Source organism: Panthera tigris, chromosome E1 (genome assembly GCF_018350195.1).
Source record: "Panthera tigris isolate Pti1 chromosome E1, P.tigris_Pti1_mat1.1, whole genome shotgun sequence".
Lineage (NCBI taxonomy): Eukaryota > Metazoa > Chordata > Mammalia > Carnivora > Felidae > Panthera > Panthera tigris.
In genome coordinates, this window is record NC_056673.1 from 42,793,155 (window position 1) to 42,818,407 (window position 25,253).

Below are 25,253 nucleotides of genomic sequence, written 5' to 3' on the forward strand. Positions count from 1 at the left end.
CCCCCCACCCCGCAGCTCGCCGCCCGGCTCCTCGGACGGGGCCGCCCCGATGGGACGCCGCGCCCCGGCCCTTGCGCGCAGCTGAGCCGAGCGCCGCGGAGCCGAGCCGCGCCGCCGCCGCCGCCGCCGCCCCCAGCCTCTGCCCTGCTCGCCCCCCAGGCCGGGAGCCTCGTCCTCGGTCCCCCGGAAAGCTGGATTTCCGAGGCTGGAGGCGCCTGGCCGACTGGGTGGGGACCACCATGGGCAACGCGGCAGGCAGCGCGGAGCAGCCCGCGGGCCCCGCCGCGCCGTCCCCCAAGCAGCCCGCGGCGCCCAAGCAGCCGATGCCCGCGGCCCGGGAGCTGGAGGAGAGGTTTAACAGGGTTCTGGTGAGTGTGATCTGTCGCGCTCTGGGCGCGGGCGGGGGGCGGCTGGGGTTCGGCACGCGTCCCCGCCCCCGGGGGCTCAGGTACCGCTTGGAGATCCCCGGCCCAGTGGCTGGCCCCTACAGGGGGTGGGAGTGACAGTGGCTTCTTTCAGAGTGACTTAGCACTCTCCCCCCAAAACTTTCTTCTGCAGTCGCCCAGTCTGCCTCCCCAGGACACCCCCTTCCCCAGCGCTCCTGGGTCTAAAGGTCTAAACAGAAATGTCCTGCGAGGAAGTTGGGAGCCTAGCACGCAAGGGGGGTCCTGGGGCGTCCCCTTCCGCTCTGCACGCAGGCCCGGCCACCAGGCGAGGGTCGTGGAACATCTGCTTTTTCTTAGGGCCAAAGATGGAAGGGTGACATTTTAATGTGCTGGGGGCTGGAGACCGAGTTCAGGTGTTTGGTCCTGATTTGTTGGTGCCTGGGCTGCTGGGAGCTGAGTCCTCAGATCACGCAGAGGAGGTGTCTGTATCTCTCACCCCCTGCATGTCCAGGAGAGGTTGCCTGTGGGTCCTTATCTTGGGCATTTCCTCCAGCCCACTGAGGGGATTAAGGGTAGGAAGGGCGGGCGGGGTCAGGATGGGTTGGTCACTCTGGCTTGGGGTGGGACAAAAAGTCTGGAAGCATCCCTCCCCCTCCCCACCTTCCCCACTATCACCTGCTGGAGGAATTGGGGGGCTCGGAGACTAGGTCACTGGGGAGGAAGCCATCAGCTCTGGCTGAGCCTGGAGACAGTCAGGATGTGTTTGGGGAGGGGCTCCAGAGCAAAATCAGGGCTCCCTAAGACCTGGTGCAAGGCAGAAGTAGGGAGGGGGAAGGGCCACTCATTCTCACTTCCCTCTCCCTGTCTCAGCCCTGTCCCAGGCTCCTTTCTCTAACTAATTGCCTGGTGGCCTGTCTGCTGTCAGCTCCCTTGCTGGACTCTGGGTGACAGGCGAATGAGGCCACGCTGTGCTTTTTCCCAGGGGGCACTTCTCAGTCTAAGCAGGCTGGCACTGCAGGTCTGGGGGGGGGGGGCGCAGCAAGGGAGGTGCGGGCAATAGAGCAATGCTGGCTTGTGGCAGCACTCAATTCTTTGTCCCCTCCAGCTCTTTGACATCATTTCCCCTCCCTTGGCCTGTTATTAGGCCGTACTTACCAGATTCTCTGTATGGCCCTTCATGATAGTTCCTGGAAATCTTGGCTGCCCCCTCCCAGCAGGAAGGCTAAGAGGGGTCTGGGGGAGCTATGGGGTGGGGCGGGGTCTGGTCTATCCTTGCAAAGACACCTTGCTTGATTAGGGGAGAGGGAGGGACTCTGAGGGACACCTCACACCAGGCTAGGCCCTGTTTCCCCCATCTCTCCACCTGCTCTCCCTTCCTCAAACCCATGGCCTGCGCAAAGCTCAGCTGAGCTGAGCAGATGGGGGAGGGGGCAGAATGAAGAGAGACAGTCTCTGGGGGACCATCTGGGGAGCCTGAGTTGGTGGTGGATCCCTGGACCCCTGCCAGCCTTGTGAGGGTGGGGGGATATGGGTCTCTCTTTCCCCCCAAGTGTGTGTCTGTGGACAGGGGTGGGACAGGCTGTCAGGGTGAGGTGCGGTCTCTATCATACACACGCTAATGGGGAGGAGCTGTGTGAATAATTCAGACCACTGGGAAATCCAAAAGTCAAATGGTGAGGCTCTGATGCATGTGTAGTTCCTGAGTGCCCTGCTTGTGTTTTGGCCTTCTCTCTGATTGGCTGAGCCTGATGCTAAATGCCATTGGGAGTCCCTGAGTACCAGGGTGTGGAGGGCGGAGGCCCAGGGATGGGTCTTAGAGGGTGTCTTCATGGAGAAGGCAGCGGTAGCTGGGTAGAAATCTAGGGCAGCAGCACCCAATGGGGCTCAACTTCCCGTCCTGGCTCCCAGGAACCCCAGTGTGTTTATATTTGGCCTTCTTTCTGGGGAAGGAGCAGCCTGTCCCTTGTCTTCTGTGGGCAGAACTCACCCAACCCAAGGTCACTTGACTAAGAACCTGGCTCCCCTCACTCCCCGCCAACAAGGGCATGAGCCCCGCCCTGGGGTGATAGCCTTGGCCGCTGCCTGCAGCTGCCTGGGCCAAGTATTTGGCTAAACCCACAGGCCTGGCAACGGGTCATGCAGGGTGCGCCTTCATCAGAGCACTGCCTCCATGGCCGGGGCTGAGTCTGGTCCTTAGTGAATGTGTAAGAGGAGAAAAAGGCTCAGACTGCCGAGAGTGATGAACCCATCACCCCCAGGGATCCCAGAGTCTTGATGGGAAAAGCATCACCCTCCCCTTCGGATATAGTCACATAGCCCCAGGGAACCTCTTCCTTTCGCTTAAACAAAACCCTTTGGTCCCTGGTGGAGGGTAGGATCCTGCAGCCCCAAACCACTCCTTGGCTCTTGGATGCGGGACCCATGTGTGGGTGAAGGGCGCCTCCACCAAGGCTTATGGCCAGATAGGAGATGAAGCTTGCTCTCCCTTTCCCCACAGTGGCCTTTCTCCCATGCAAGGGTGTTGGGGGGCTACTTTTCTAAGAAGGCTGTGAGCGAGAGGTGCCCCTGCTTAAAATGGGGGTGGGGAGAAAGAGCAGGTTGGCCAGGGTTTCCTGCTGCTGCCTTAGCAACAGTGGAGGAGCGATGGCTGCCCAGCGACATGGGCCTGCTGGAATGGTGGGAAAACCAGCTGGCCAGACATCAAGCTCTTGTCTCTCTTAGGCCATGCCCAAAGCTCATGTCTTCCTTGCAGACCTTCCCCTGTAAGGATCAGGGTTTGGGTTGGCAAGGCACTCTTCCCAGGCCGTCCAGAAGTTCTGTGCTTATGGCCAGGCATTGGATACTGCTGATCTGTCTGGTCAGAGAGGAGCCTGTAACCTTGGGGCCAAGGGACCAAGGGAAGGTGCCCGGGATGTTGTGCTTGAGGCCGAGAGTGATGCTGATCCACACGGAGACTGAACCGTTTGGAGAGGAGTTTGCCTGATGGGGCCTAGCACCCTGGGCTGCCCTTAGCAAGTGCCTAGGGATGTGGACATTTGGCAAGGCTGTGTGGGGAGGTCAGGGCAGCCTCCAGCAGCATGTGGACCCTGGGAATCCTGCTTTCAGCTGGACCCCTTCCCTGAGGAGAAGAGAATGGGGCTGTGGCCATGTGGGCAGATATCGGGCCAGATAGGGGCTGTGGGGCGACATTCTTAGCAGGCGGGGCTGGCACATGTCGACCCTGGAAACCCAGGGATGTGGTAGGCATGATTCACAGGGACATCTGGGGCCAGTTGGCAAAGAGCTGGGTGAGATGGGCAGGAGCAGATGGGGCTGCCCTGGGGGCTACCTCTGCATTTTTCCTGAGGACATGGAACCCTGGAAGGTGGCTCTGTCCTCCCCGCCTCTGGGAGGGGCCGGGGTTACTCAAGGGAAGGGCAGAATAGCTTCCTGAGCTTCGGGGTCATTAAGTCAGGGGGTGGGTTTTGTCTTTGCCGCTTCCTACCTGGATGACCTTGAGCAAGTTACTTAACCTCTCTGAACTTCAGTTTTCCCCATGTGTAGAAAGAGAATACCAGTAGTATATGCTGGCCTCCTAGGGTCGTTGAAGGATTACCGAGAGTGTGCCTGACACAGGGCGAGTGCTCCAGAAACTCTCCCCCTCTGTGAGGAAGGGAGCGACATTGGAGTGGATAGAGGCCTCTTCATATTGGAGGCCTCCTAGGCCCTTCCAGCCTGTGCCTTTCCCCTCTACCCACCTCCATTACCAAGACCAACCAAGGATGCCAACTTTAGCCATCACAGGCCAGGCTGCCCTTGGCTGCCATCATGCAGGGCAGCCACAGCGGGGCCTAGACCGAAAACTTGCCTGGTGGCCGGAAACCACGAGAGGGAGGGCCCACCTCTCCTGGAGGGTGGGGCAGTGGCGGTGCTAACGGTAGCTGTGTGCACATGGGGAGGGGGTGGGGAGGCCTCCACTTCCCTCTGAGAGACGGTGTACTGGGAGGGGGGGGTTCCCCAGTGAGTAAGAGCTCAGTGTGGGCAACAACAGGAAGCGTAGGGTGCTGGGTGGCAGGAAATGGGGCTGGCTGTTCCTCGTTCCTCAGACAGGGGGACTGGGGCCAGTCTGTCTGCAGAAGACCCCTGGGGGTCCGGGACCCACATTTCTCACTGCCTTCAGTGCTCTTTCTTCCAAGGAAACACAGTCTTCTTACCAGCTTGCCAGCTAGGTCACCTCAGACAAATGACTTCATCGCTCCGTGCCTCAGTTTCCCATTTGTGAAATGGGGATCACAATAGCATTTACTGTGTCAGCTTCTTTTTTGAGGTTTAAATGAGTCAGTAGATATAAAGCACCTAGAATGGCACTTAGCACGGAATGGGATGTTTGGGGAATATTTATCATTATTATTGTTGCTATAATTCTCCTACTAGCCTGGATTGTATGGGCAGTGCCTGCTGTCCTGGCTCCCACCTGGCTTGCCCTTGTCCCTGCCATGGGGACCCTTCAACCCTATCGGGAGAAGCCATGAGCTTTTTGGGACTCTCAGCACCTAATCCTGGGACTAGTCACCTAGAGCCCTCCTCTAAGTCAGGGATTGTCTCTAATAGCCCCAGAAAATCTACCTACTGGAACTTTGAAACGTGGATTGATTGCCTTTGGAGAGGTGCTAAGAGCTCTAAGACAAAGGCCAAGACCATGTAGAGGTGGCGGATGGAGACACTTCCTGGCTTCTGGGCCCATCAGGCTGTGGAGCCTCTGTGGGGCTGGTCTGAGACTGGGCTTGGTACCCAAGTTCAAGGGCATTCTGGGACTCAAAGGGCCACACGTCATGAGGAGAGGGTGGGCAGGTGGGTTGGGACAGTCTCAGTTCAAACTGAAAGTGAAACGGGAGGGTGTGGTTGTGTCCAGACGCAGACAGAACCCCTTCAGTCACCAGGGACACCTCTCCAGATGTCAGCGGTGGCGGGAGGGGGGAGGGGCGTTGTTGAAGGAGTACGGCAGAAGCTTGCAAGGGGCTGGTCTTGGGTGAGCGAGGCTGAGGGCCCCTCTGGCACCTGGAGAGGTCGCGGCAGGGAGGGAGAATGATGTCTACACATTCTAGTGGAAAGACTGGGGGATCAGCTCCTTTTCTTGGCCACACCTTCAAAGATGGATCTTACCTGTCTCTTCCTGGAGCCAAAGCATTAAGGGCAGCAAGGAGAGGGGAGCTGAAGGGTCAGTTCATTGTTGGCCAAGCACTGGAGACAGGTCTGTTTTATCTGGATGTTTTCACAAACTTCTGCTCACCACACCATCCCTCTCCTTGGGGTCTTCAATGGACTCCTCCCCCAGGCCCCAGTCTGTGAAACGCCTCTTAACAGCGTGCGTCACTGCAGAGTATTATTACATCAAAACCCAGCTTCTCACTGGGTATTCCTGGGAGCTCTGGGAGCTGGGAGGCAGAAGGGAAGTGCGCCCATTTTATGGAGAAGGAAGCTGAGGCTCGAGGAGACGGAGAAGTTGTTGAGCCCAGGGCCTGGCTCTCCAGGATCCAGTGTGGGTTCTTCCGCCTCACAGCTTCCTCTCCCTGTGTCCCCTTACGGGAGGCAAGTGTCCCTCCTCCCCACCCCTGGACCTCCGTGTCCTTGCCTGTCCCTTTCGAGCGGTGTCAGCCAGCCTCATCTACTTCTCTCCCATGGTGCTGCCTCCTTGCTGAGGGCCCCGGGTCTGGGGTCTGTTGCCGTGTTCCAGGACGCCTTCCCTCCACCCCGAGTCAGTGGCACCCTTTGGTTCCTCTCTTGCTCCTTAGGGTACCGTCTCCTTGGTGGGCACAGCCGAGGAACAGCTGCTAATTAGTGCTCAGCGCTGTCAGAGCTATTTCTGATTTCCGAGCCTAAATTTAGCCCGTCTGGCAGGCTGGCACGTAGCCTCGGGGGCTTGAGCACGCCCAGGTGGGGAAGGGGACAAGGGGTGCTCTGCCCTCCACCACTGCCGGGACAGGTGTACCCCACAGCAGAGGCCTTTTCCTCCCCAGTAATAACCATGGGGCTGCCCCCCGCGGGGAGTGGGCCAGGGTGCTGCTTCAGAGTCAGCTCTGGGCTCAAAGCCAGCCCCGCTCCCTACTCTCTGGTTTTGTAACCTTGGGCAGGTCACTAAACTAATCTGTACTTGCACCTGTGAGATGGGGATGAGGTGTGTGGTGGTGAGGACGTCACCCTCGTGGAGGGCTCAGAGCGGTGCTGGGCAGGGTGAACATCCGGGCAGAGCTGGCGCCCACATTTGTTGGGGTCGCTATTTTGACTATGACTGGTAGCTGCCTCTAGAAGTGCCACTGGGGCCATTCCAGGAACCAAACAGGTCCCTGGAGTGGGCGAGGGCCTGGAAAGACCCGTGTTGGGAAGCGGCTGTCCCCTGTAAGGCTCAGGTGCTGGGGCTCAGCCGTCCCCTCATTCCTCCTCGTCCCTTCCCTTCCCTGCCACCACCTCCCTTCTCTGGGTTGGCCACTGTTCCAGTTTCTCTGCGTTGCCTGCCTTCCTGCTCCCTCCTTCCCCCTCAGCCTTGGCCCCCTCTGCCCTGCCCCACCCTGGATCTCTGTGATCAGGATCAGGAGAGACCAAGGAGAAAGAAAGGCAGAGAGAGAGAAAGGTCCCAGGGGCCCTTGCCTCAGCTCCAGGGGCCCTTCCTAGGCAGTGTCTCCTGTAGTGGCGGGGGCTGTTCTGGCTGTTGGTGGGTTGGGGAAAGGCAGCAGATGAGACAGCAGTGGTTTCCTCAATCCAGGGGCTCGCTTTTGCAATGGGGAGAAGAATGACATATCCCCATCCCCAGCCGGCCTGGGGGGCCTGGGGGATAGGCAGCTTCACCTCTCAAGTGGGGCCTCAGCCGGAAAGCTTGAGCAATGGGGGCTGAGAGCACCCAGTTTCCTGTTGTCTGGGGCTGACCTAAGGCAGTGATTTTTTTTGGGGGGGTGAGTTCTGGCCAGAGCCCCAGAATGAAGCCCAGCACCCCAGAGAGGAAGCTGGCTGAGGAGCCCCGGGTGGGTGTGGCCCTCTCTCTGCTCCAGCTGTGGCCTCCTCTCAGGGCCATGTGACTGAGGACGTGTAGTCTGAGCCACCAGAGCTGGTGACGGGGGCCTTTTGACTCTGGGCTGGGGATTCCTGGAGACTCCCACCTCCCCAGCAGAGATGGGGCTCCTTGAGGGCAAGAACTATCTTTTGGGGCCTGATACATAATAGACCCTCTTTAAACCTGGGACTCAGTGAATTGGGGTAAACTGGCATTATCTTCTGGGTCTGTTAGGAAGACATGCCAAGTTCAGGGGGGGGCCAGGGAACCCCTAGTGCAGGCAGCACCAGGCAAGACCCTATACTTGCCCTGTGAGGGAGGAGCTTGACAGGCACGTCTGTGACTGGAGGATCGGGCAGAGCAATGCTGACCTTTCTTAGCTCCTGAGGGGAGTCCCAGCCTGGGCCACCGGCACCACAGACCCAGCATGCTGGCGGCTGTCTCTAGTTCCTATGTCTGGGTGACCTTCCCCAGGAATCCCCCTGTGCCCTGTAGCCATGATGCACCTGCTAGGAATTCCCTGCCTGTCTGACCGTAGCTCCCTTGGCCCGTCCCCATGTCCTCCTTCCAGAAGTGATGAGGAGGGAGGGGGCTGGACAGGGCTAAGGAGGAGACCACTGTTGCCATCCTTGTGAGAGGTTTTCTGCTGTTTGTGAGACACTGGTGCCCTGGGCCAGGACTGCATACAGTCCGGATGGTGTCGGCTGGCACACAGGGGTGGGGCAGAGTCCAAGACTGGCCACATTTGGGCCCGGCTGCAACTGGGTCCCCTGTTAGCTTCCCACTCAAATGGAAGAAGAGTTGACTTTCCCCCTTATTGCACGTGGGGCAGTGAGTCAAAAAATGCCCAAGGTCCCAGGAAGTCAGGCTGAGAACCCACGCTCTCACCGCCGGGGGAGACATGCTAGGGAGGGGGTGTGTGGAAGACGGAGCCCAGGCCCTGGAGCCAGGCCGACTCAGAGTCAAATCCCAGTGTCACTTTCTAGCTTTGCGGTCTAGGGCAAGGTGCTGTATCTTTGGGCCTCGGTTTTCTCATCTTCTCATCAGCTAACGCTACTTATCTCCTGGGGTGACAAGGATTCATGCGTATGACAGATCTGCTAGGGAGCTGCCCCCTGGTGGTTTCCCTGAAAATGCCTGTGCTCCCTTGGCCCCTTGCATCGGGACCCCAGGCTCAGGGTCATTATCTTGTCCTTCCCCTCTCCAGAACTGCATGAACTTGCCCCCGGACAAGGTGCAGCTGCTGAGCCAGTATGACAACGAGAAGAAGTGGGAGCTCATTTGTGACCAGGTGGGTACCAGGCCCCTTCTGGCCTCAGGATGCCCTGCCCTGGCTGTCGGGGGGGGGGGGGGGAAGGGGCTGCTGGCAGGAGAGGGGGCACTGTCATGCTGCCCATCGGGCCAAGACTCTGCCCAGAGGCCTGTGTCGCATCTGCAGAGGGTGCTGGGGGTGTCTTCAAGACTCTACAACCACCCTCCCTTGAACATGGGCCTCCCCAGGGACCTTATGAGTCCCTAGCTGGGCTGGGTCTGCCCTATGAAGAGCTGGCAGGGGCTCATCACCTCCTTGCTGTCACCCACCTCCTTGCTGAGCTTCCCGGAGCAGCATCTGTTGACCCTCCAGCTCTGGGCTGTGGAAGATAGGGGGGCAACCCCAGGGTTGGGCATCTTTGACCCCATGGGAGGTAGGGAGGAAGGGGCAGGATCCCTGTCCTTCTTTCCCTCGGGCCCAGAGGAGCTGCAGTCAACCAAGCAACAACCCAAAGGTAACCAGTTCCCAAGTGGCCGAGCGAGAAATAGAACTCCTGGCTTCTGGTGCTCATCCAGGCACCTAGGGTTGCCATCTTCAGGGCTCACTGGCTGCCCCTGCCTCTCCAGCTTCCAGGGCCGCTCTCCGGGGTAGCAGGGAAGACCCCTCTCCCACTGCTAAGCCAGGGTGGGGCCTGGCTGCTGCAGTGATTCAGTGAGGGAAGGAGGCTGGGGGTGGGGAGTTGGGGAGCAGGGAGCCTCCCCTGGGAGCCAGGGCTGGGCCTTTGGCTCCTGCTAATGGACCGGAATGGGATGAGCAGGCTGTGCGGGAGTCTGGGGGGTAAAGGCTGGGCCATGTGGGGAGGATGGGGAGCTGCTTCTAGAGGCTCTCAGGCTGCTGTGGAGGTCTCTGCCACTTGGCCTGGTATCTCAGGCTGGGGGCTCAAGGGCCTGGGAAAAGCAGGAATCCTAAAGGATCTGGGCTGGGAAGGATGGGAGCTCCTCTGGGTAGGGGGCCTCTGATGTGGCCCCTGCTTCTTTGTGTGAGTGGCTGTTGGAGCCCTGGGTGGGGCAGGGGAGTTAGGAGTTGCTTTGTTGAGCACTGGAGATAAGCACACACAGACACCTACCAGCACAGGTAAATGGGACAGCTGGGGAGGAGCTGTGGGGAAGGGGCCCTCAGAGCGTTCTTCCTCCCTGGACTCCCAGGGAGGGCAGGGCCTGGGAAGGTCCCACCTACTGGCAGGTCTGAGTCCTCCTCCCCACCCCCAGCGTGGTGGGTTGTGCGGCAGAAATGACCCCTCCAAACTCCACCGGTGGGGGTGGAGTGGCGGGGGGGCGCTGTGCTAGGGTTGTGGCTTGTGAGGCCATAGTGAGGAGTGAAGGCTAGGTCTGGGACCGGGGTCTTTTAATGACCTGGTGGGTTGTTTGGTGATATCTTTGGTATTTCAGAGGGGTCCTAAGATAGCCTGGGACCTGGGGTCAGAGCTGAGAATGGGATTCTGGGGCAAGGGCTGGTCATTTGCCCCGGGGTGGCTCTGGCTGCTTCCCTGTACACCCTGTTCTGTCTCCCCAGGAGCGGTTTCAAGTCAAGAACCCTCCCACAGCCTATATCCAGAAGCTGAAGAGCTACCTGGAAACCGGTGGGGTTGGCCGAAAGGTAGCAGCGGACTGGATGTCTAACCTGGGGGTATATGTCTCCCCCTTTTTCTCTGTCCCTTTCCCCCTGCACCTTCCAAGCTCTGGGCAGCTATGTGTAAACTTTTTGGTGGGCTTGTGTGGGCACGCGTATGAATGCGTGTGCATATTTTTAGGGGACTGGGAGGGCTGCGGGCATGTACTTTTTCCACGTTCCTCTGCATATTCTGCATATGTTTACATCCACTTGTGGGTCCACTTGTGCGTATTTGTGCAGTGTGTGTGTGTGTGTGCCCCATGTGTCTGTATGCGGATGTATGGGTGTCTTATATCTGTGTACCCAGGGTGCTTGTATGTGGATGAGTATGTGTGTGTGTACAGCCAGGGTATCCATATTTGAATGTGTGCGTACCCTATGGCTGTGTGTGTGTGTGTGTGTGTGTGTGTGTGTGTGTGTATGCGCGCGTGCGCAAGCATGCCGCATGTCTGTGTGTGGAGGAATGAGCGTGCACCCTGCGGGCCTGTGTATGGGGCTGGGAGTAGCCTGAGAATGCTTATTCTGCTGGGCAGGTATGTGGGGGTGGTGGGGGAGGCTGAACATGAAAGGCCAGTGGTAGGGGGAGGGCGCGGGCTGCTGACTTGCTGCCTTGGGGCTCAGTGGGCCTGTGGGAAGCCCAGACGTCACCCACCAGACTTTCCTGTCCTTGGCCCCCAGTTTAAGAGGCGAGTTCAGGAGTCCACGCAGGTGCTGCGGGAGCTGGAGATCTCCCTGAGGACAAACCACATTGGGTGAGCGAGGGCTCAGATTTCCTGCTTGGGGGCCAGGGAGAGCTCTGCCTCCAGACAGCCCCTGGGGCTTCCCCTTGCTATTCCCCTGTCCCCCTTGTCCCCCCACCCCTGCGTAGGCTGTGCCTGTAGGCCACTTCTGGGTTGGGTGTCCAGGACAGCTTCCCGGCCTCCTCTCTGCTCACCCCTCGAGGCATGGCTGGGCCATGGGTCCTACCTGAGCCCCCTAGCATCTCCTAGCATCACTGGGTCTTCTGAGGTTGGGCTGGTTGGTGTCTTCCTGGGGACGGGGGAAGCCGCACTGGAGCCCTGGCTGTGCCTGTTCTGTGCCCACTCTGGGCAGGACCTCCCTCCTGGCTGGAACTCAGGGAGCCCTGTGCCCTGCAGGTGGGTGGAAGAATTCCTCAACGAGGAGAACCGCGGCCTGGATGTGCTCCTCGAGTACCTGGCCTTTGCCCAGTGCTCCGTCACGTAAGCCCCCTGCTCCAGTCCTCATGCTGTTCCTCCGAGCCCTGATCCCTGCTTCCCTGCACCTCATCCACTGCTTGGGCCACGTCTAAGCAGCCTGAGTCCACCTTGGGTTCACACAAACCACACCCTGCACGGTGGGCGGTACCCCTTCCTAAGGGCCTGCATGAATATGGAGGGACATGGCCTGGGGTGGCCAGCTGGGACTTGGGTGGCTTCCTCTTCTGTTCCACCATTCCCTTGTCCCCTCGTCTGCCCAGAACAGTGCTGAGAACACAGCCTCTACCTCCCAGCCTCTAATCTCTCCTGCACATTCGTCTGTCCCCTCAGTTTCCCCCACCCCTCTCTTAAGTGCTTCTGCAGTGTTGGCCTCCAGCTCCGCTCTAATCCCTGCAGGTATGACATGGAGAGCACAGACAACGGGGTCCCCAGCTCAGAGAAGAGCAAGCCCCTGGAGCAGTCGGTGGAAGATCTCAGCAAGGGTCCACCCTCGGCCTTGCCTCCTCAGCCCAAGAGTCGCCACCTGACCATCAAGTATGTGCGTCCCATTGCAGGGTGGCAGGGAGAATAGAGAATTCACCCCTGGATTTCTGTACCCAGCCAGCCCTGCCCCTGGCCCTTGGGGGTGGTGGGAGGGACAGCCTGGCATTGGGGATCACAGTAAGGGCCTCAAGCAGGGTTTGGGAGATGGGTGTGTTAAGAAGCCTTCTAGGGATGGGCACTTAGAAACTGGAGTCTGGGTGGTCTGGGATAAGTAGGGTGTTTCTGGGTCAGTGAGACCCTCCCTTGTATCCATCTAACCCCGTCTTCTTTCCTGTGCGGCCTCCAGGTGCCCCCCTTCTCCCCGGTACGTAGCCACCTGGGGGCAGGTGCATGCCTGGTTGGCTCCCTGGGTGGGGTGGGGTGGGGTGTTCAGCTGACACCCCTGAGTTCATCTGCTGTGGATAGGCCACCCCACCTAACATCGGACATCCAGCTGAGAGGCAGGGAGAGGGAAGGAGTCAGCCCTGGAGCCTCATGTGGACTCCCAGCTTCCATCCTTCCCACTTTGGTCTAGGGGACCGACTTCATATTAAGCCTTTCAAACTCTCACAATATGTTTTTTTGTTTGCTCATTCATTCATTCATTCATTCATTCAACAAATATATTTTTAGCATGTCCTATGGTGGCAGGTACTCAGGAGACAGATCACCCTGCTCTTGGGAGCCCTTGGTCTAGAAGGCGACAGTGTATGACAGGCTATCATGGAGGTGTGTCTGGGAGCTCTGAGAAGGGAGGTGGCTACTTCCTGGAGCATCAGGAAGGTTTCCTAGAATGATACCACTGGAACTATGTCTCACAGATGGATTCGGGCTTTACAGGCAGTGGTGGGGACAGGGAGGGGCATTCCAGGTGGAGGGAACAGCATGAGCAAAGACTCAGACATATTAGAGCAGTGACGGGAGAAGGGCAAGGTAGCAGATGGAGGGAGGAGGTGGGGCTTCCCAGTGTTGTTGGAAATGTGATAGAATTGTCAAGAGGAACTGATGTGGAAGTCATGATTGGCGGATCTGCAGCAATGAAAAAAAAATCACATACTTTTAAGCAGAGAATTATGAAGGACACTGGTACAGCACTTAACTATGTATCAAGCACTGTTCTGAGCTCATTTCATAGTCCCCAAAACCCTATCAGGAAGGTACTATTATTACCATTCCTATTTTACAAATGAGGAAACTGAGGCACAGGGTGATTAACTAGTCTCGTAAGTGGTGAGCTGGGATTTGGACCAAGACGGTGTGTGTGAATTCAGGGTCGACCTTTCAAGATGGAAGATGAGCCCATGAGCCTGTGAGCGCCACCTTGTGGATTTCCAAGCTTTGGCTGTCTTCCCTCTTTGGGCTGTCCACCCGCACAACACAGCAATCCTTTCTGATGCCAAGTTGCTGTTAAGGGTCTTTGCTTTCCTGACCCCCTCCTTATCCCCTTGCAGCATGCCAGGCCCCAGCCTAGGGGCCAAGGAAGCCTTCCTGCCCTCAGCTGACCTCTTTGGTTGGGTGGATAGGAATCAGTGGCCTAATGTTCCAGACGTGCCTTCTGAGTGGTGGTGGGTGGTGGGGGTGGGAGGCTGGGTGTAGGACGCTGACCCCTGCTGCCTCTTCCCTACCCCACCAGGCTGACCCCAGCCCACAGCAGGAAGGCCCTGCGGAATTCTCGCATTGTTAGCCAGAAGGATGACGTCCATGTCTGTATCATGTGCTTGCGTGCCATCATGAACTACCAGGTTGGTCAGTGAGCACGAGGGCACTGGGGGACCCAGGAAGCTGGGCCTGTCCTCACTGGGGGCTGCCTGAGCTGCTGGGGTGCAGGGACCAATGGTCCCCCGACCCTGTTGCCCACTGGAGAACCCTGTGGATGGGGTCTGTTGGGGGTCTTGAGGCTGATCAGGTCTTGAGAGGAAGCCCAGATGTCTGCCCCCTCCTAGTGAGGTCCTCTAGAGTAATCTGGACATGACTGGGGGCATGGATATGTCTCATGTGGGGACCCAGGCACACCCACCAAGGAAGGCTGGACACAGGGCCCTCGGGGAGAGCAGCTCAGGATTACTTTGTTTGGAGGAGTGGCCGGTGAGGCCAGTCCTCCTTTGCTTAGCATGCCTTTGAGGGCTCTCTGTGTCCACGGTGCTGAGTCCTAACACTGGCTTTTGCACAGACAGAGTCGTTTAAAAAGAGGAGCCAGGCTTTGGCAGCACAGAACAGGCTATGGTTGGATATCAAAAACTTCCTAAGCTTGAGGGCAGTTAGAAACCAGAATGCAATGGCACCGACAGTGCTTGAGGTGCTGGACAGGACAGTGCTGTCAGTCCTGGGGGTCTGCCTGGAGGAGCTAACGTTTTCTCTCTCCCTAGTCTGGCTTCAGCCTTGTCATGACCCACCCAGCCTGTGTCAATGAGATTGCTCTGAGCCTCAACAACAAGAACCCCAGGTGAAGTCCAGGCCCCTAACATTTCTCCACATCTGGATTCTCCTGCCACCAGCCCCTTGCCTGCGCTGTTCCCCAGTTCTCAGGACTCCCGTCTAGGCTCCTTCCACTCCTACTCACCTATCAGCTCCCCTGCCCTCCCCCAGCCAGGTCCACATCCACCCTTGCTGTGGGGCCTGCCTTCAAGGGATAGACTGCCCCTTCTCTCCCCAGAACCAAGGCTCTGGTGCTGGAGCTGCTGGCGGCTGTGTGCCTGGTGCGAGGAGGACACGACATCATCCTTGCAGCCTTTGACAATTTCAAGGAGGTATGAACCACCCGCCCCCCACCCCCTCCCGCCAATGTCTTTGTTCTCTAGCACTGACTGTTGCTGGCAGCCATGGCCTCTGCTGGGGGCAGCTGGGAGTGCTGGGTGGGCATTCGGGGAACACAGGGTGGGGACGATCTGGGATGGGGAGGCTTTAAAGGGAAGGGAAAGGCCAGGTCATGTTGGGGTGCTGCCTAGGGCAACAGGGACAGCTGAACAGGGGATCTGCTGAACCTCGGACCCTCAGCCTTGCCAGGTCCAAACTGGGTTTGATCCACACACCTCAGAGTTGCATACATACACCTCTCTGATTCTGGCGAAGTAGGTGCAGGACAATATGATGCATAAGATGGGATATGGTCATTCATTCCTTTAATGAATATTTCTTGAGTGGGCTCTTGGGGCCCATCAGTGAACAAAAGAAACAAAGAAGGCAGGGGAAGACATCATAAACAGTATAATAAATGAGCAAATTACCTAATGTGTTAGAAAATGATAAATGCTCTGAGGAAAAAGTCAGGGATGCTGGAGGGACAGGAGGAATGGGTTGCAGGGTGGTCAGGGGAGCTTCATCGAGATGGTGAAGTTTGAGCAAAGCTGTGAGGGAAGTGAGAGACTTGGTGTGGTGGCGGCCTCGAGTAAGAGCAACCGGGCAGATGGGAGAGCAGGTGCAAAGGCCCTGAGGTGGGAATGTGCCAGGACCCCAGTGTGGCCAGAGTAGAGTAAGCACAGAGAGGGCTGGGGGAAATGGAGACGGGGGGAGAGGTTTTTGAGCAGAAGAGTGACATGGCCTGACTTGGATTTAACGTGGGAGGAACCTGTAGAAGCACAAGGGTGGCAGCTGGAAAAAGGCTTAGGAGGTGTGTCGCTGGGGCCCTAATGACAGCCATTCTCCCCACCCAGGTGTGTGGGGAGCAGCACCGCTTTGAGAAGCTAATGGAATATTTCCAGAAAGAGGACAGCAATATCGACTTCATGGTGAGCTCGGGACTCCAGGCTGGGCCCAACCACCCTCAGTGTGAGGGGCAGTCAGGGGCCCTGGGCATCTGGGATCTGGGCTCTGCTCCTGCAAAGTATGAGGATTGAGAGGTTGGTGGGGAGGGGAAGCTGGAGGGAGGGGATGCGGCGTGTAGGGGGAAAATACGGGGAGGGACAAAGCTGGGTTAGCAGAGTGAGAAATGGGGAAAAGGAGAGAGACTTGGTAATAAATGGGGGGTGGTGGTGGAAGGCACTGAGCTCCCCCACCCAGAGGATCACAGACCGACGTGCTCCTGTTCCCTACTCCCCAGGTGGCCTGCATGCAATTCATCAACATCGTGGTACACTCTGTGGAGAACATGAACTTCCGTGTCTTCCTGCAATATGAGTTCACCCACCTGGGCTTGGACTTGTACTTGGAGGTGAGCCCTACATCCTCCCGCCCCTCTGGGACTCAACCACTTGCCAACTGCAGAGTATGGCTCTGTGGTTAGCAGCATGGGTGTTGAGGTCAGGCAGATCCGGGTTCAAATCCTGACTGTCACTTCCAAGCCCATGTGACTTTGGATAAGTCTCTTCTCTCTGAGTCTCAGCTTTGCCATCTGTAAAACAGGAGAGTTAGAAAGATGATAATGACTCTAAATAGAATGAGGCAGAACGTTTTCTGCCAGGCACCGGAAGGGTTCTAGGTGGCCCTGGGTCTGGCTCTGGGAGGATCAGCCTCAGACAGGCACATAATGGAGAGCACAGAGATACTGGGCCGTATTGGGATCTGGCTCATGCTGGATGGGTCCAGGTCAAGGAGGAGTTCCTTGCCCCGGGAAAGGTTAGGCGGAGGGGCTTGGTGCTTCCGGGTCCAGCCTGTGCAGAGAAGCCGCGGCTTTTCCTGATTCCTTTCAGAGGCTGCTTGGAGAAGTGGGGACTTTGGGATTGGATTTTTATCATTTTTTGTTATTTATTTTGAAAGACAGAGAGAGAGCGCGCATACACGCACACGTGAGGGTGAGAGCCAGAGAGGGAGAGAGAGAATCCCGTGCTGTCACCTCAGAGCCTGACGACGGGCTGACGATGATCATGAGATCATAACCTGAGCTGAAATGAAGGGTTGGACACTTAACCAACTGAGCCACCCAGGCTCCCCTGGGAGCCAATCCCCTGGGATTGGATTTTTAAAAAGCCAGGATTAACAAAAGGTGCAGAGCAGGCTGGGGTGATATATCCATGCAATAGAATATTATTCAGCCATAAAAAGGAATCAATTACTGATACATGCTACTACGTGGATGAACCTTGAAAGCATTACGCTAAGCGAAAGACGCCAAGTCACCAAAGCCCAAATACTGTACGATTCCTTTATATGACTGTCCGGAATAGGTAAGTCCACAGAGGCAGAAGATAGATTGGCGGTTGCCAATTGGGATTGGGAGAGGAGAGAATAGGGACTGACTGCTAACAGGTACAGGGGTTCTTTTGGGGGTGATAGAAATGTTCTGGAATTAGACATCGGTGATGGTTGCACAACCCTGTGACTATACTAGAAGCTATTGAATTATACGCATTAAAGTGATGAATTTTATGGTATGCGAATTATATCTCAATAAAAAGAAAAAGCAGGCTGGGGCTCAAGCCCCTTCCCCTGGGCTCTAGCGGTGATGGGCGGTTCTGAGAGACCCCTCACATTGGGCCTCACCCTGTTCCTTCTGTCTGGGGGACAGAGGCTTCGGCTCACCGAGAGTGACAAGCTGCAGGTACAGATCCAAGCATACCTGGACAATGTTTTTGATGTGGGTGCGCTGCTGGAGGACACGGAGACCAAGAATGCTGTGCTGGAGCACATGGAGGAGCTGCAGGAGCAGGTGGCCCAGGTGGGAGGTGCTCCTGAACTTGGCCCAGCACATCGTAGGCCCCCAGGGCTTCACAATCGCATCAGGCCCTGGGCCTCAAGCCCAAACAGGGGGTGGCTGTCTGCCTGGTTCCAGACTTTGACCTGAATCCACATCTTGGGTGTCTTGTTCGCTGGGTTCCTGCGCTGTGGGACCTCTGCAGGAGGCAGGCCCCTCCTCTCCCTGTGCTCAGAGCCCACATCCTGGCTTGGGCGGAACTAGGTGCCTGGGGCCCCTCCTAGCCCAATCGCCTCTCCACTCACCTCCGTCCTCAGTGGTGCCCTGGTTTCTCCTCCTGAGAGAACTTTAGTGCCCTCAGTGCCTCACCTACTTGGGTTCAAGTGCCAGGCTCAGCCCACCCGCCAGCACATCCGGAAGCCTCCCCCAGCCCTTCAGGCAGGCATGCCTGCTGCCGCCCCCTCACCGGCGGTACCAGTGCCCAGCGGCGGGTGGGAGCTCACCATGTGCTGTGCCACAGCTGACAGAAAGGCTTCGGGACGCGGAGAACGAATCCATGGCCAAGATTGCCGAGCTGGAAAAGCAGCTAAGCCAGGCTCGAAAGGAGTTGGAGACCCTGCGGGTGAGGCTGGCGGCGGAGGGGGCCGGGCCGGGGGCAGGCCGGGCTCCCGCGAACTGACCCGTTGGGGCTTCTAGGCTTGACACTTCCCTCTACCCCAATAAGAGGGTGGGGGCTATGTGCCAGGCCTGCTGCTGGGCACTGACCCTTCTCCCGGGATTCACAGGAGCGCTTCAGCGAGTCGACCCCCATGGGTGCCTCTAGGCGTCCTTCCGAGCCTGAGAAAGTGCCTACCCCCGTCCCTGCACGGCCTTCGGCCCTAGAGCTGAAGGTGGAGGAGCTGGAAGAGAAGGGGTTAATCCGTATCCTGCGGGGGCCCGGGGATGCTGTCTCCATCGAGATCCTCCCGGTCGCTGTGGCAACTCCAAGCGGTAGTGACGCTCCGACTCCGACTCCGACTCCCACTCCGGGAGTGCCCACCGGCTCACTCAGCCCAGGTGCGCAGGAGCTGTAAGCCGGGGTGGGTGGGCATGGGGGAACCAGTGTCTGGAAGGGGGGCCTGGGGACGTCTCGGGCCGGGACAGTTGCAAGAGGTAGGTTTGGGTTGTGGGCGTGGCTCAGGTGGACGCCAGATGGTAGACGTGGGCCCAGTGCGCATGCGTAGGGAGGGAGGCGGTGGCGAGACCACCCAGGCCCAGAACTTGACACCCCTTCCCCTCCATCTTTGGTTCTCTGTTCTCTTTAGGCTCAGATCTCCCACCTGCGGCAGAACCGGAGCCGGTTGCCGGAGCAGCACCCCCACCGCCACCGCCCCCACTGCCCGGCCTCCCCTTCCAGCAGGAAGCCACGCCTTTGGCGCCCCCTCTGGCCTCACCCCTCCCTGGCAGCTCAGATCCCCCGCCCCCTCCCCCACCCCCACCCCCGCCGCTGCCGGGAGACTTGCCGCCCCCACCCCCACCGCCACCGCTGCCTTCTGGCACAGATGGGCCGGTACCTCCGCCGCCCCCACCGCCTCCTGGAGGTCACTCTGATGCCCCAGAGATGGGCCCAGGTGAGTGGACCACCCAGGGCTGGGGGTGATATGGAGAGAGGTGCCGTGCCTAGACTTGTGTCCTCCAGGATGCTCTGTCTGGGGGCCTCCTGTTGCCTTCTGCCTGTCCCGTCTGGCCACTTTGGGCCCTGGGTCCTGCCAACCACCCCACCCTCACCTCCCTATGCTCACCACTCCCTCCCTGTCCCAGGAGTAAAGGCCAAGAAACCCATACAGACCAAGTTCAGAATGCCACTCTTAAATTGGGTGGCCCTGAAACCCAGCCAGATCACAGGCACCGTCTTCACTGAGCTCAATGATGAGAAGGTGCTGCAGGTGAGTGTGGCCCTTCTTTGCTCCCAGTGTGGGCACCAGAGGAGGAGGGGGCTTGTGTGGATCATGCTGGATCATCTCCTCCACCCCATTGTACAGATGAGGGCATGGAGGCCCAGGGATGGGCGTTAAGCTAAACTGGTTTAGTATATTGCATAGGCAGTGTATCCTGACTCCCCTGGAGGCTTTCCCCTTCCTCCCTGCAGAGGGCACATCCCTCCCCCCAGGTCTGGTCTCTCTCTCTTTCTCTTTTCTTTTGATTTTTGTTTATTTTTGAGAGGGAAGAAGAGGGTGAGTGGGGGAGGGGCCGAGAGAGAGGAAGACAGAAAATCCGAAGCTGGCTCTGCGCTGACAGCAGAGAGCCCAATGTGGGGCTTGAATTCATGAACTGTGAGATCATGACCTGAGTGGAAGTCGGATACTTAACTGACTGAGCTACTCAGGCGCCCCCTTGTGTCCACTCTCCTCTTAAGCTTCTCTCCCACCACTCCCACAGACAACCAGGGCTTCAGGCCTTCTAATTCTACTTTTAGTTTTCCAAAAGTGATGTGTTCTCTTGCCTCCAGGCCATTGCTCATGCTGTTCCTTCTGCCTGGAATGCCCTTCCCTGTCTCCCCCCCCCCCCACCTTTTTTTTTTTTTTTTTTTAATCCCTGGCCAATTCAGCTCTTCCTTTGGCTGTAATGGCTTGGAGTGTGGGTGCCCTGGATTGGCTGCAGCTCTTCCTCCTCAGTGCTGTCTGTACTTCCCCTGTATCCCCCATCAGGGCCTGTGGTCAAGCTGGGTTACTGGGTTTTTTTCTCTGTGGGTTGTGTTGTGTGGTCAGGGCTGGTTAGATGGTTCAGCCAGGAATATATCAGACCCCAGCCCACCTAGCCCCAGCTCTTCTCCTTGTGCCCTCAGGAGCTAGACATGAGTGACTTTGAGGAGCAGTTCAAGACTAAGTCCCAAGGTCCCAGCCTAGACCTCAGTGCTCTCAAGGGTAAGGCAGCCCAGAAGGCCCCCAGCAAGGCCACCCTCATCGAGGCCAACCGGGCCAAGAACCTGGCCATCACCTTGCGCAAGGGCAACCTGGGGGCTGATCGCATCTGCCAGGCCATCGAGACGTGAGTACTTTTGCCCTGGGATTGTAGGTAGCCCAGCCCCTCTACTAAACCAGGGTCATCAAGTACCTAGTAAAAGAGTCCCAACTATGGGACAGAGCCCATCAAACTTCATGCTAACCCTGGTCAGGGTTAAGTTAGCCTGGGAACCTTGTTCCCATTTTCAGGCTGAGAAAATAGTCTATGCTGTGAGTCCACACCCAGACTGAGATGTTCCCATTTCCTCCCTGCCTCCTTGCCCAGCTATGGGAACTCAGGCTCTGGCATTTACAGCTGTGCATCTGCCACTGACCTATGATAGGGACCTCAGGCTTCCCAGCTCCCAACTTCCCTTGACACCTGCCTCTTGGTCCCTGAAGCTGTTGGCAAATAGTGAACACTGAAGTTCATTTATTCAGTCAAGGAAATGGACGGGGGGATGTAGTCCTGCCTCAAGAACTGGTGGGTATAGAGTGATAACTACCCCGCCTTTCACCAGGTACGACCTACAAGCCCTTGGCCTGGACTTCCTGGAGTTGCTGACCCGCTTCCTGCCCACGGAGTATGAGCGTAGCCTCATTGCCCGCTTCGAGCGGGAGCAGCGACCCATGGAGGAGCTGTCGGAGGAGGATCGCTTCATGCTGCGCTTCAGCCGCATCCCGCGCCTGCCGGAGCGCATGGCCACGCTCACCTTCCTGGGCAACTTTCCGGATACTGTGCAGCTGCTCATGCCGGTGTGGGCGGGGCAGGCAGAGCGGTGTGGGCGGGGCGGGGCGGGACTGGCAGAGCGGTGTGGGCGGGGCGGGGCAGTCAGGGCAAGCGGAGGGGGGGGGGGGGGGGGGGGGGGGCACTGTGTTCTGGGTTGGGGTTGCGGAGGGGGGCAGGCAGGGCAAGCGGGGGGGGGGGCACTGTGTTCTGGGTTGGGGTTGTGGAGGGGGGCAGCTACTAGCCTCCAGGAGGGCATTTAGGGGTACTTGAGCCTCCCATGGGCTTGCCTCCCACCCTGCCCCAACTTACCTTACCTCCCCAATCCGCCCCTCCCAGCAACTGAATGCCATAATTGCAGCCTCAATGTCCATCAAGTCCTCTGACAAACTCCGGCAGATCCTGGAGGTGAGAGCCCAGGGCAAGGGTCTGGGAAGCGGGGCCCACCTATGGCTCCTTGCCCGTTCTGGGTCGTGTGAGAGGGAGATCCGGGCCTTGCTCTGTCTGTACCCTTGGGATGCAACAGTTATGTTCTTAGCGCTCGCAGACACGGAAAGACAAAACTAAGGCAGGGGTGGAGGTCACGATTAGCAGAGTACCCACGCCTGCTTAGTGGAGTCTCAGGGAACCAGTAGAAAGACCATGATACTACAGCCTAGGCGATGTCAGCAGCACCATTTTGGGTAGGAATGGCAGAGGACAAAATTGGGTATGCCAAGGGGCACCTGGCTGGCTCAGTCCATTGAGCATGCAGCTCTTTATTTATTTTTTTTAAGTTTATTATTTAAGAAATCTCAACACTGAACATGGGGCTCAAACTCACAACTCTGAGATCAAGAGTCACATGCTTCTCTGACTGAGCCTGTCAGGTGCCCTGAGCATGTGACTCTTGTTCTGGGAGTTGTGGGTTCAAACCCCACATTGGATGTAGAGATTACTTCAAAATAAAGTCTTTAAGGGGCACCTGGGTGGCTCAGGTGGTTAAGTGTCTGACTTTTAGTTTTCGCTCAGGTCATGATCTCATGGTTCATGAGTTCCAGCCCCGCCTCGGGCTCTTCGCTGACAATGCGGAGTCTGCTTGGGATTTGTCTCTCCCTCTCTCTCTCTGCCCCTCCCCGGCTTACTCTCCCCCTCTCTCAATAAATTAAAAAAAAAAAATCTTAAAAAAAAACAGGGTACGCCATGCATTGTGTTAGCCATATGCATATGTCAGACATATATACAAGCATGTACGTGTCCTAGACCTGAAGGGGCCATGCAGGAGAGTAGTGGGGGCTGAGTGTGTGGGGCTTGCTTTTCGCCACATTTTCTCGTGCAACTTATACTCGGGAGGGTTTCCTCAGCCCCGGCAACCTCCTGAACTCTCCCCCCTGCCTCTCCCAGATTGTCCTCGCCTTTGGTAACTACCTGAACAGCAGCAAGCGTGGAGCAGCCTACGGCTTCCGGCTCCAGAGTCTGGATGTGGTGAGGGGCACAAGGAGGGGTTCCCAGGCATGGGGGATGGGGGACAGCTGGTGGCCTGTGGCTTACAATAGGTCTTCATGCAGCTGCTGGAGATGAAGTCGACTGACCGCAAGCAGACGCTGCTGCACTACCTGGTGAAGGTCATTGCTGAGAAGTACCCGCAGCTCACAGGCTTCCACAGCGACCTGCACTTCCTGGACAAGGCAGGCTCAGGTATGGGTGCAGGTGCCCTGTCCTCCTTGGGTGGGGGCAGGGGCTCAGCCCTGGGAACTGATACGGGTTGAGAGAAAGGGGACCACAGGGTGTAGTTAGATGGGAATGCTGCCTGATTCCCTGCTTCTGTACTGCTCCCCCTCCCCCACTCAGTGTCCCTGGACAGTGTCCTAGGGGACGTGCGCTCCCTACAGCGAGGCCTAGAGTTGACCCAGAGAGAGTTTGTGCGGCAGGACAACTGCACGGTGCTCAAGGAGTTCCTGAAGACCAACTCCCCCATCATGGATAAGCTGCTGGCAGACAGCAAGACTGCTCAGGTGGGCCAGCGCTGGCCTGGAGGTGGGGAGGCTGTGGGGTTGTGGAAGAAAGGTCTGGAGGGGCATGGCCACAGCAGTGGGGGATGGGGCAGGAAGGCCCACCTGCCTGGAGGGGCAGAGATGAAGTGGCTGGTGTCTTAAAGGGGCACAGAGCCTGTAGGGGTCCGTGCTGGTGGGCCTGACAGGCTGTGCCCACAGGAGGCCTACGAGTCTGTGGTGGAGTACTTCGGAGAGAACCCCAAGACCACATCCCCCTCCATGTTCTTTTCCCTCTTCAGCCGCTTCATCAAGGCCTACAAGGTATGTGTGTCTGGCGGGCAGGCTGGGACCCCTGCAGGGCATTGTGGGGGCTCCTCCACATGGGCGGTGGGAAGGGGAGGGGATGCTTCTGTCTGGGGGTGGGCGAGGACCCCCCCCTCATGGACACCCACTTTGGCCCCTCAGAAAGCTGAGCAGGAGGTGGAACAGTGGAAGAAAGAAGCGGCAGCCCAGGAGGCGGGCGCTGACGCCCCAGGCAGAGGGGAAGTCCCAGCATCCAAGGTAGGTAGCTGTGCCTGAGCTTGGCACTTGCTTGCAGCGATCCTCACCCCAGAGATCTGGCCCTCTTCTATGCTCTCATTTCTGGGAACAGACCCTGCCCGAGGTGAGCACGGTGCCCCAGTAGCCTGGGGTGGGTGGGAATGGGTTCCTTCCGCTCGAGCCGGTTGTTGGTGCTGCGGAAGGACCAGGAAGACACGTGTTCTAGCATTTCGTGGCCTGGGGAGAGGGGATTCTGGAGCTGGAGCTATACACCTTCCATTACGCCCCCTGTCCCCCCCACAGTCGCCACCCAAGGCCCGGCGGCAGCAGATGGACCTCATCTCTGAGCTGAAGCGGAAGCAGCAGAAGGAGCCACTTATCTATGAGAGTGACCGCGATGGGGCCATTGAAGATATCATCACAGGTGAGGGTTTGGCTGGGCCTGTCCTGTCCTCTGTCCATCTAATGCTGTCCTCCACCCCCTCTACCCCACCCTAGGGGTCTGGCTGCCTTACTGCCTCTTGCTACTTTTTCTGTCTTTTTTCTTTTTTCCTTTCTCTCCTCCCTCCTGCCTCCCAACCTTCAGTGCTCAAGACGGTGCCTTTCACGGCCCGCACCGGCAAGCGGACATCCAGGCTCCTCTGTGAGGCCAGCCTGGGAGAAGAGATTCCTCTCTAGCCCCCAGGTACCTGGGTAGCCTGGCCTCTGATCCCAGAGGCTGCCCACAACTCTGGGGGGCCTTGGGGGACTGGGTCATGCCGTCCTCCCCTTGGGTCATGCATGGCTGGGATAGGTTTGAGCGGGGTCTGGTAAACATAAACAGGTCCCTTCCTACATGCACACATGGGTCCCTAGAAGGGTGAGGCCTCTGCCCTGGAGCTGTGGTCTTAGCCCCATGCAGACTTCTGAAAGATAAATGTCTCTCCTCTTGGCTGCCAGATCTGCGGAACCAGCCCTACATCCGCACAGACACAGGCCGTAGAAGTGCGCGCCGGCGCCCCCCGGGACCCCCCCTGCAGGTCACCTCGGACCTCTCACTGTAGCTGCTACTTCAGCAGATGGACTCAGTGGGGGATGAGGGGGGCAAGCTGGGGCTCGAGGAAGGTGGTCCTCAGCTCGGCTGGGCCGGGCAGCCCCCTCTGCGGCTGCGTTGGGCCCACCTCAAGTGGTCGGGCGCGCGGGGGCGTGGGGTGGGGGGCAGCATCGCCGGTCCCTCCCCCAAATGCTGCTTGCGGCACCCCTCTTCCCCTAATAGCCATACTTAGCCTCAGCGGGAGCCTGGCCTGTAACTTATAAAGTGCAACCTCGCGCCCCACCCCCAGCTCCAGGAACTCTCCATGGACCTTATTTTTATACAAGATTAATAAAGATATTTGCAAAAGATCCTTGTCCGC

At 58.1% G+C, this 25,253-nt stretch overlaps 1 protein-coding gene across 3 annotated transcripts; it reads left to right on the forward strand.

The window, feature by feature from the left end:
• On the forward strand, positions 1-25,240 carry FMNL1 (formin like 1). 3 transcript variants are annotated; one of them, XM_042967010.1, is made up of 26 exons: positions 1-368; positions 8,618-8,701; positions 10,235-10,348; positions 11,012-11,085; positions 11,470-11,553; positions 11,947-12,084; positions 13,706-13,814; positions 14,439-14,515; positions 14,726-14,819; positions 15,723-15,797; positions 16,109-16,219; positions 17,513-17,662; positions 18,159-18,260; positions 18,424-18,694; positions 18,943-19,248; positions 19,439-19,563; positions 20,463-20,665; positions 21,141-21,375; positions 21,686-21,754; positions 22,730-22,810; positions 22,894-23,023; positions 23,177-23,340; positions 23,539-23,640; positions 23,785-23,880; positions 24,163-24,283; positions 24,446-24,537. In XM_042967010.1, exons 1-26 carry the CDS (start codon positions 240-242, stop codon positions 24,535-24,537), a joined length of 3,336 nt encoding a protein of 1,111 aa, XP_042822944.1. In that variant the 5' UTR covers positions 1-239. The 3 variants fall into 3 exon arrangements, with proteins under 3 accessions (XP_042822944.1, XP_042822942.1, XP_042822943.1); XM_042967008.1 differs by lacking the exon at positions 24,446-24,537 and adding an exon at positions 24,799-25,240 and having other exon boundaries at positions 3-368; XM_042967009.1 differs by lacking the exon at positions 24,446-24,537 and adding an exon at positions 24,799-25,240 and having other exon boundaries at positions 3-368; positions 10,235-10,318.
• The last annotated feature ends 13 nt before the right edge of the window (positions 25,241-25,253 follow it).

What these genes read in the sequence shown, in the direction of transcription:
- FMNL1 (XM_042967008.1), top strand. Translation starts at nt 240, where the DNA reads ATGGGCAACGCGGCAGGCAGCGCGGAGCAGCCCGCGGGCCCCGCCGCG. An exon ending in ACTGGATGTCTAACCTGGGG is followed by an intron (nt 10,349 to 11,011) that starts GTATATGTCTCC and finishes CTTGGCCCCCAG; the next exon opens with TTTAAGAGGCGAGTTCAGGA. An exon ending in ATGATGAGAAGGTGCTGCAG is followed by an intron (nt 19,564 to 20,462) that starts GTGAGTGTGGCC and finishes TTGTGCCCTCAG; the next exon opens with GAGCTAGACATGAGTGACTT.